The following is an 11,171-nucleotide window of genomic DNA, read 5'->3' on the forward strand; positions in this document are numbered from 1 at the left end:
ATGTCCCTGCAGTTGGAGTGGGAGGTGTTTTTGCGGTGTTTGTCTGGATGGTCAGTGAGCTGTGACGTGTTTATTACTTCCGATTATCTACGGGCATTTTAGGTCTTTTTTTCAGCATTTTGTGCCATCAGCATCTCAAGAACTCTGTTCTTTTCCATTCAGTTGTGCTGCTTCTACCTGTTTTGAAAACTAAAATTGTGTCCCAATTAAAAAAAAGAAAAAATTATATATATATATATATATATATATATATTCTTTTTTTTTCTTTTGACCTACTGGAGGTCATGAAAAGAACTTTGTAAAGAGTCGATTGATGGTTCTCATTAGTATCAAATTGATTAACAAAACAAAACAGAAACCAAAGGCTTTTTTGATCAATAGTTTATGGCAACACAAAGACCTCAGACATCAGAATTATCTTTTATCTATTTTGTCCAACTGCACCAAATTGCATTTTTGTTTTGGTCCTCTGAATAAAACTGAGGTATTTTTTCCTTCTCAAGTGTGAGCACATATGATATTATAGTATGAGCCATAAAAGTCTGTTTTATCAAATAAGACTCAACAACAAAAAAACACACATACTGTAGGTAATTTTTATTTATTTATTTATTTTATTGTAGTTTTTTTACATTTTGTCTGAAGCTTTAATAACCTGTTCCATTTCAATAAAAAAACTATTTTAACTAATCTGACTATTTTATATGTTATATGTTAAATACACAAAATGATTCCTTTTTCCTCAGAAAGCAAATCAAAAACAGTTTTGCTTTCTGTAACAGTACAATCAAATCAGAACGTGTTTCTTTAAGTTTCTCTCCAAACTGTCAGACTGTGAATTCTTGAGAAGAGTTTCATTTAAAGAGTTTCATGTTTTATATCAGTGTTTTCTGTCTCCTGGGGAGAAAGAAAGACCCTCCAGATATGCTTTGCCTGATTTCCTTTGTCCTTGACGAGTCCCCTCTCTCTCCTCTGCTGCATTTCAACCATAATTTCCCCTCGTTCTCATGCATGTTGGCCTCGTTTCTTTCTGCCAGCACACTACACTGATGTACCAGTGTGTTCATATGCTGGGATCAAGGCAGAAGATGAATTTTATGTGAAGCATCATCTCTTTTCAGCTCTTTCCGATAGAGTTGGAGTTAATAGCCCACACAGCTTTTGCTGACCTTTAGAGGTTATTGTTTATGGTCAGTGAGTTATGAGTGACATTTTAAAGCTGACAATGACAAAGATATTTGTCCAGGGTTCACACAAATTGTTTTTGTTGTCAACCACATGCAGGCTCGGGCCAGTACAAAGAAGTTTCGGAAAGTGACCCTCACCGTCTCCCCCAAAGGAATCATCATCTCAGACACAGAGACCAATGACCTCATCGAGGACGTTTCCATTTACAGGTATAAAACCACACCAAAACAGACCAACATCACAAAACCTTGCTCTTTTGTATCATAATTTCAAAATCACAGTGTGGTGCTAATTGAAAGGCATCCTTAATATGCTTTAAAAAAAAAATGTTAAAATGTGCTGGTAAGATGTTTTTGAACGTCCCTTATACTCATTACGACTGCATTACTTTGATCAAAATACAGTAAAAATATTGGGAATATTGGGAGATATTATTACAATTTAAAATACCTGTTTTCTATTTTAATATATTTTAAAATGTCTTCAGTGTTACATGATCCTCCAGAAATCATTCTAATATGATGGTTTGCTGCTCAAGAAATATTTCTTATTATTATCTTTTTTTTTTTTTGTCGGATTTTTGATGAATAGAAAGTTAGAATAGAAAAAACAACGCAATTTATTTGAAATAGTTTTTTTTAACTATGTAAATATCTTTACTGTCACTTTTGATCAATGAAATGCATCCTTGCTGAATAAAAGTATTAATTTCTTTGGGGGAAAAAATCTTGCTGACCCCAAACTTCAACCTGATCTAACCTTTAAAAATGATTGATTGTATAAAGTTTTTTTTTATTTTATTAATTATAAAATCTGTATACATTTTATAAAATTATTATATAAATATCATTGTTCTCAGAATTTGAAAAAGCCATTGAGTCAATTATTGGAATAAGCCTGTTTACTTCACTACCTCCAAATCAATTGTTTAAAGATTTTTAGTCGGTCAAGGTCTGTAGAACAACATGAACTCTGCAGTGAGATCACTAACCAGTGAATCATTAACATTCGAGTATGTCAAACAAATGTTGATGCAAGAGGTGACATGCATGAATCATATTCATGAATCTGAGATTGCCTGTATCATACCCATCTGTTGGAGGGAGGTGTATTGTTCAGTGGGCATGAGAGGAGCCCCCTTATCAACTATACCAGAGACACAGTCACGGGAATCACCCATCTCTTTAATCCTCTCCCGTAAGAACACTTATTCCACATCCTTCCTACTCTCTCATTCTTTGCTCTATTCTTCCTTTCTCTCATTCTTATTTTCACACTACACATGCCCTCCCTGGATCTGTTTTACAATAAAAAAAAAATATATATATATAATAATAATAATAAAAAATGTAATCACTCAAATTAAAATGTTTAGTAAAGCAAGCTAAATTTTGAGAAGCACATTTTTATATTTATTGTTTTTAAGCACTATTTATTAAAGTTTACACTTACACCTGGAAAAGTCTTTAATACTATATATATATATATATATATATATATGTATAGTTCATTCTTGTTCTAAGCACTATTTTTTGAGGTTTTCAACAGAGGGCAAGACAAATTCCAAATACTAAATATTACTTTTTTATTAAATTATATAATAATTCTATGCTGTAAACTCTGTCTAGTCTTAATATAAATTAAAATGTAATATAAATTAAAGCACAACAATATTTTGCTATATAAAACTGCATAAGATATTTCTTGAATATTTCTAGAATTTGTACATATTTTTCTTATTTCTTATTTAGTTTCTTTTGGTTTACAGTAATTCAATACTGTATGTTCTAATTAGTCTTAATATAATGAATGTAAAATTAAAATGGTAATTAAACAAAAATAAATCGGAGAAGCAAAATTGCATATTACTTGAATATTTCTTGATGTTTTTTACATTATTTTTTCTTATTTACTACTTTGTTTGTACTTGTTCTAAGCACATTTTTACACTTAAATGTATATACACACACACACACACACACACACACACACACACACACACATATATATATATATATTCCAAATGGGTAAGAAATATAAATTTTATTCAAGATACAGTATATTTTCTGAGTCTTAATATAAATTTGTTTTATAGATATTTAAATGTTTTTCAGTGGTAATAAAGACAAAAATACTTATAAATTTTTAAATGATTTTTACAATGTATGTCAGCAGAGCATCAGGTCTGCAACAAAACACACTGTCCTTGCACCTGGAACTCCTCCATCTGCGGGACCGTCCTGCCTGCACCCTTCAGAGATGCTCTGTGGGGTTCTGGCTATTTAGTGGGATGACATATGGATTCCTGTGTAAGACTCACATAGCAGGACAAACTGCTCTCAACTGCACTGAGCTTCTGCTTATTTTTTACAGTGTATTATTGGCCTGATCCAGGTAAAGCACACTTCAGGATAAAAGAAAACACCCTGGAGTGAAACGTCTTACATTGCAGAATATAATCAGAGTAGACTTTGATCATACAGCCTCAGTTTGACTTTCAAAGGAGGCTGGAGAATAAACACAAGTACCAGGGGACCATGAAATCAGAGTTCAGTCGGAATGCTATAATAAATGCTATTTCAACCCAAACCCTGAGGGGGTTTTGGACAGCCATTTGAAGGGTGATGAACAGAATCATGGGTATTCTGTGCCTTTTCACTGACAGGAAGGAAAACGAGAGCATTTTGAATGAAGTGGTGGGGGTTTGAAAAGAAGGAAACACATTAGCTCTGATGATATAAATACTCTTCCTCATCTTTATTCACTCCTTTGCGTCCCATCCCCCTCTCCACAGCCGAATATACAAATAATGAAGAAAAAAACAGCCGTTCTATTTTTAGTGAAAAATATGAGATGATGCTGTTTGTCTAGGCTCAGTAGGCGCTGTCAGCTTTAGAAATTGTAAAGGTTTGAAGGGCATTCTGGGTCTTTTTTTATGCTTTTGTTTCATTTCCGTCAATGCTCACTGCAATTTAGGATTTTTATGTGGCTTTTTTTCAAATACACATATTAGTTTCACTACTGCCAGCTTGTCTCTTGAAAAGAAAACATCTATATTTGTTTGCAAGATTTTATTTTCCTAAGCCGCAAATCTTGCACAGTGATTTGTGTAATGAGATTCACTATGGTCCCGCATTAACTGTATGGGGGTTCATGAAAACATTAAACCCCACTTGGTTTTTTTCCCATTCTGGGAATGTCATATTCCACTGTTATGTGTTCGGCGAGAGAGGGGAGCCTGGAGGTCATCACTGATGGAGATGTGGCCCTGCCAATGCAAACACTGCCAAAGCTAAAATAAGAAAGGGCTTACAGACTGTTTTCATACAATACGTTTTATATGTAATTTTATATATCTACATTCATTCATTTAAATTTAATGTTTTAGATATGTATTATATAATTATATATATATATATATATATATATATATATTAAATTAACATTTATTTTAAATAATTTTATTAAATTCATTTATTAAATAAATGAATATATATAATTCTAAATATATAAAATATTAATTAAATGAAAATTGAATAAATATATATATATTTTGGAAGCTCTTATGGTAGTCAGAGCCAATAGGTCATGTTTGTTACCCTTGAGTTGCTTACGTAAAAGCCCTCATTTTTTCTCTGTACATTGTATGTGTCCTGACTAAGACTCTATTTACATTTGTTAAAATTTAACAAGTGCGTGTCGCCTCTTTGCCTGAAGTCTCCAAAAGCAGGAAGCTTTCATGCAAACGCCTCACTCACTTATTTTGATGTGCATTGCTACTTTACTGTATCTCTGCTTTTAACTTTTCCTGGATTCAATTTCTTTGTTTACATGACCCACCTTATGATTTCTCATTCATGTACAGTAGAGTGCAAAGGTCTGAAAACACACTGACAATAAAAAACAGTTCAATTAATATGTTATAAATATCTTACATTTTGAACAGCATTGCCATTAACTTCATTGCAATGAAAATTGTTGCGAACTTACACAAGCAACAGGAAGTAGGTGTTTTGTTCCTGAATAATTTGGTAGTTTTAAACAAATCGGTAGCTTGAATGATTCAATGACTCACTCATAAACATAATCACTTGTTTTGTTAGTAAATGCTGCATCCGAAATTGCATACATTCTAAGTAGGTCTTTGGTGTAGTTAATTTGCAAATGTGAAAAAGTACTATATAGGATGAATGTATGTAGAATGAATGTTATTTGGACATACGGTCGGTACTACATTTGTCATGTTGTCATTATCATGTGACCTACCAGTGTCAGCTGTGTTGCTTTCCTGCCATTCACAAATCCTCCTGTGCCTTCATGGGACATCATGCACTTCAGAATCTTCAGAATCATAAATTATTTCATATACTGCTTCTACTATATAGTAGGAAAGTATGCTTATATGGATGCAGCCTAAATTTCTAAACAAATCCATTGATTCCAATGACTCACTCATAAAGATGGTCACTTGTTGCCACCTACTGGTGAACTGTTTTGTTGGACTATACATATATATATAAGCACTCTTAAAATGCCGCTCAGCCAATCAAATTCAAGGACTAGTATGTAAATATGTAAAAAGTAAATAAATGTTCCATTAAGTTATTTTCAAAACTTCCTATTTGTTTTCCATGAAAGCAAAGATTGAGAAGTTCTTGTCAGTATAGCCAAGGATAAAACGTCCCCCATCTTCAATTCTGTTTAAATAGAGTTACAAACAAGCTACATTCAGGCCATTTACAGTTTCCTTCCCACTCAGCTTTTCACTCTTCAATAATGAAAGTGTGCAATGCACCAGACTGGAATAAATGATCATTCACCACACCCCCCATGTTCAAAGACAGAAAGGGGAGGGAGAAAGAAAATAAGGGTCTTGGGCATTTCTTTTTAGGTCGGGCATCAGAAGCAGTGCACTAACAAGATGAAGTGAGATCAGAGCTCTGTCTTTCCCTGGTCTTTGTCTAATGTATCTCATCATTTTCACACAAAAGCTTTTGGGTTGGTGCTCTAAATTTCTATTACGTTCCTAAAATGACTTTCAAAATCCACTTTCTATTACATTTCTGATGGTTCATATTTCATTTTAATTATAAGTGTGTCTGATATTATATCTGATAATCGCATTGGCTGTAAAATCTACAGTGTTGTTGATCTCTGGCTTTCTTTACAAAAACTAAATGCAGTAAAATAAAACAAAAAATCATAGATTGAAAGGATATTACGACAGTCTAGTGGAATAAAATATAGCCCAAAATTAAACTTTTGCCATGATTTACTTACTTTCATTTCCCATTGTCATTGAATGTGAATGGTGACCACGACTGTCAAGTTAAATTTTCAATGGCAATATTTTATCGAAAGAATAACATCTTAAATTTCAGTCTGTTCTTTAAACAAATGATCAACAAATGGCTTCAGAAAGAATGTTTTTGGTTCTTTTTTTGTGCTTTTGGAGCTTGGCAGCTCCAGTCCCCATCCACTTTTATTTACATTTATGCATTTGGCAGACATTTTAATGAAAAGCAACTTACATTGCATTCAGTGCTATGTATTTCTTTTTTAGTTTGTGAATTTCTTGGGAATTGAACCCATGACCTTGGCGTTGTTAGCGCCATGCTTTACTGTTTAATCTACAGGAAAATGTCATTGAATGAAAAAGGGCAGACATTCTTCAAAATATCTTCTTCTGTGTTCCACAGCAGAAAGAAAATAATACAGGTTTGGAATAATGATGACAGAACTCTTTGGGTGCAGAAATGGGTGTTATTACAGTTCACCTACAGATTTGACCAATATGAATCTTAGAGATCAAAAACCCATCTTACTTTTTTAAAAGTACAAATCTGTTTTTGACAGGATTGTCTGGGTTGATCTACAGACCTTATAGACCTACATTACATGGCTGGATGCAGTTATTACTCTTGTTGAAAGTTAGAAATGACTCGATATATAACAGAAGAGGTTTTTTTTTTTTTTTTCCAGTTACTGAACTCCAAGCAGCTTGTAATTTCTCTGTAACATAAAGCTGGTGATTTTCACACACTTTCATGATATTATTGAAAGATAAATATTTAGTCATAACTGTGACCCTGTCACACTCTAAAAAATGCTGGGTTAAATACAACCCAGTGCTGGGTAAAATAGGGACAAACCCAGCAATTGGGTTGTTTTGAACCGCTGGGCCAAAACAACCCAATTGCTGGGTTTGTCCCTATTTTACCCAGCACTGGGTTGTATTTAACCCAGCATTTTTTAGAGTGCAGTATTATACATTCCTGGAAATGTTATTTGATTATATGAGTCTTTATGGACAATACAGTGAAAAGCTTGTATTTCTTGCCTTTGCAGAATATCTTACTGCACAACAGACAAAACTCAGGATAAGGTCTTTGCCTACGTCTCCCAAAGCCAGTTCAACGAAGCTCTGGAGTGCCATGCCTTCCTGTGCCAAAAAAAGAAAATAGTAAGTGTCTTCAGATGCACGTCTATCCATCCATCCACCCACCCACCCACATGGTAACATTTTTCCATTTTGATAGTTTTGTAATCCTTCTTCTGGCCTGCTTAATGATTGTCTGTTTTCTTGCTACAGGTTTTGTATTATATTTGACAAACTCTAATTGTGAAAGCCAGTCTTTTCTCTTGATCCGTATCTATAGTTGGTGTCTAGCGCCATCTAGTGGACAAGAGCATGATTATTCAAAATCTCACCCAGGGCTCTCTTTGATTTTGTGATCACGTGTCCTCCACAGGCTCAGGCTGTGACTCTGACAGTTGCACAAGCTTTTAAAGTAGCTCTGGATCTGTGGGAGATCGCACAGGAAGGTGAGTTTTTTTTTGCCTTTTGTCAATATATATAAAAATATCCCAAGGAACAGAATATATTCCTGTGTCTTCATTTTTCCATTGCAGACAAAAGTAAGAAAGCTCGCACATGCTACTCCTGTTCAGACCCTGAATCTCAGCCTGAATCTGAACCAAACAGTGTTTCAGGTACATTTATTGGTTTGAACACAATGGTTTGCTGGATGTCTGTCTTAATTTGGTTGAATTAATGGGAATACCCTTCATTTGTGTTCTTTACTTGTGTCAGAGGAGGAGAAGACTCAGGCTCTGATGGAGCACAAACTTAAGAAGCCCTTCTTCCCTTCTTTCCTTTCACCATCTCCAAGCAGCAAAGCTAGGAGACGACCAATCAAACATGACTCCTGGGTATGATGTCATCCTTTCTAAACTGTTCACATACACTACCATTCAAAAGTTTGTGGTTGGTAGGAGTTTTTAATGTTTTTTTTTAAGAAGTCTCTTGTGCTCATTAAGGCTGCTTCTGTTTGGTCAACAATACAGTAAAATAGTAATTCTGTCAAATATTATTACAATTTAAAATAAATGTTTTCTATTTTAATGTGTAATGTATTCCTCTGATGGTAAAGCTGAATTTTCAGCAGCCATTACTCTAGTTTTCCGTGTTACACATGATCCTTCAGAAATCATTATGATATGCTCAAAAGCATTTATTTGAAAATACTAATATTTTGTAACATTGTTAATGTCTTTACTCACTTTTGATCAATTTAATGTGTGAATGTGCATAAAAGTAATAATTTCTTTCAAAAAAATAAAATCTTACTGAACTCAATTTAGAGCAGAACTAATTGTACACATAAATACCCCCTCATAGAAGGACAGTAGTGCATTTCCAGGAGTTTATTTCTGTATTATGTGATCAAATATGGCTCAAATGCAAGGCTGTCTTTCCTGATCATTTGAATGCTCATTAATTTGCTGAAAGAGTGCCACTATTGTGCAGAGTATCAGCTCCAAAATGAAGGTCAGTTGTTCTGATAGCAAAGAGCATGCCAAGGCAGTAATTACTCTATTGCCGTTGGCTAATTGCCATTATACTGTCAGTCAGCAGGTCCTGTCCTGTTGATATAGCATGTATTCACCACTAAGTGGCATTCTCTACTTAAATACAATATTATTGATTAAATACATGACCTAGGTGGAGAGCTGGCCATTCTAGTTTAGTTGGCAAGGTCTGTTTTATGAAAGATTGCATCTGTCAGGTTCTCTGTCTGCACACCGTTCTCAGCTGTGCCTCTGTTAATTACTTTTCAGCCGTGATTGAATTCCGTTCACTGTTTAGGCAGATTCTGAAACCCAATTAGGACCTTCAGTCTGCTGGTCTCAGATAATGACTGTCACATTAAGTTTTTACAGCATGCTGGTGCTGAGAGTTACTCTCTGAATCTGTATGTGATATATTGTGATGGTTTTTCTTACATGGTTATTCCGTGTTCTCTTATTTTCAGGATGCGGAAGATGGCCTCGATGATGCATTTTCAAGGTAAGTTTCTGTTCCCTTCTGCTCGCACATAGATTGATCCTCCAGGATAGTGTTTTTTTTTTTTTTTTTTTAGATATAGTGCTTATTGATCACAACTTGTTTTAAAATACACTCACACACACACACACAAAAATAAAAGATCTGATTGTGGTAGTAAAAAAAAAAAATCCACACTACTGTTCAAAAATTTGGAGTCTGTAAGATTTTTTTTTTAAGTTTTTGAAAGATGCCTCTTACTCTCACCAGTGATGCCCAAGACTCTATTACTGTGATGGCATAGCTGAATTTTCAGCATTACTCCAGTCCTTCAGAAATCATTCTAATGCGCTGATTTGCTGCTCAAGAAACATTCATTATTATCAGTGTTTAAAACTGTGATACATTTCTTTAGGATGCTTTAACAAATAGACTGTTCAAAATAATTTTATTTATTTGAAATAAAGTATTGATTTAACATTATAAATGACTTTACTGTCATTTTTTGTCAGTTTAAAGTCTGAATAAAAGTATTAATTTCTTTAAAAAAAAAAAAAATAAAATCTTACTGACCCCAAACATTTGAATGGTATTTAATCACTTGTGTTTATTCTAAGAGCATTTTATCTGCAGTGCGGCTCAGCAAATGTCTGAATACAGCATTAAAATTTTTTGTTTATTAGCAAGAGGCGAAAGGGCTGATTTGCTTCCTTAAAGACACCAAGAAATCAAAATGTGGGTTTTTCTAGCATATTACACGTGTGTGTGTGTTAGTTTTGAGCCCATCTGTATGCTGATATGGAACTATATTTGCCTCATATAATCAGCTAATGTGTCCGCACTCCCTCAGGTATGACATTATGTCTTATAAAGTGGAGATGGAACGAGATTTGGCACACAGTAGAAGTGCTGAAACATTAACGGCAGCGGCTCTGGTTCAGATTAATGGACGTGGAGAATCATTTTATTCTGAGTGTCTCTCCATACACAGTTATTAATATCAATTCAAACAAAGCCCTGGAAATGAATGCAATGATAGGTTGGAGTTTTTCTGTGAACAGTTTCAAGCTTTTCTGTGAACAGTTAAAGACGTTAGATACAAAAACATGAATTACCAAAATAATGAATATGTTCTTATTAACAGATAGTGAAACTGGCAAAGTGGAAAAAAAAACAAATAAAGAATCTGTTCTGTCACTGCATGAAATTTATAATTTTATAATAATGCATTAATTCATATTTGACTAATAATACATAATTTGTAATAAATGCTAATAAATGTTTTTAATTAATTCAAATGATTAATCTGAAATTATAATCTGTTCTGACATTTTAATTTTATAATTTAAATATAATAAATTTATATTTTATTAATAATTCATATTTGTAATTAAAATGATTAATCTAAAATTATAATCAGCGCTGTAATATGATGAATTTTATAATTAAGAGACAGAGAGAGAGAGATTAAAGTTACGTGTGTGAATTATCTGCGTCTATGTCTCTTTAGTTTAGTTACTTCAAAAACAGCGATTTTACCCCCTTGCTGCTGAGAAATAATATAGCGATTCAGTATCGAATCTGTTTTATTAAAGGGGTCATATGATGCAATTTCAAGTTTTCCTTTCTCTTTGGAGTGTTACAAGCTCTTGGTGCA

The 11,171-nt window shown here is 33.6% G+C and overlaps 1 protein-coding gene across 3 annotated transcripts in view; it reads left to right on the plus strand.

The window, feature by feature from the left end:
* LOC107701504 (low density lipoprotein receptor adapter protein 1-like) overlaps positions 1–11,171 on the plus strand; it is a 32,380-nt gene that overhangs the window by 17,928 nt on the left and 3,281 nt on the right. For all 3 annotated transcript variants that reach the window (XM_016503536.1, XM_016503535.1, XM_016503537.1), the window contains exons 3-8: positions 1,285–1,397; positions 7,537–7,651; positions 7,941–8,013; positions 8,101–8,181; positions 8,282–8,400; positions 9,504–9,538. In XM_016503536.1, coding sequence (XP_016359022.1) covers positions 1,285–1,397; positions 7,537–7,651; positions 7,941–8,013; positions 8,101–8,181; positions 8,282–8,400; positions 9,504–9,538 — 536 coding nt within the window. The remainder of the gene's footprint in view (positions 1–1,284; positions 1,398–7,536; positions 7,652–7,940; positions 8,014–8,100; positions 8,182–8,281; positions 8,401–9,503; positions 9,539–11,171) is intronic.

The sequence above is a fragment of the Sinocyclocheilus anshuiensis genome, unplaced genomic scaffold (assembly GCF_001515605.1).
Source record: "Sinocyclocheilus anshuiensis isolate Anshui unplaced genomic scaffold, SAMN03320099.WGS_v1.1 scaffold1051, whole genome shotgun sequence".
NCBI classification, from domain to species: domain Eukaryota; kingdom Metazoa; phylum Chordata; class Actinopteri; order Cypriniformes; family Cyprinidae; genus Sinocyclocheilus; species Sinocyclocheilus anshuiensis.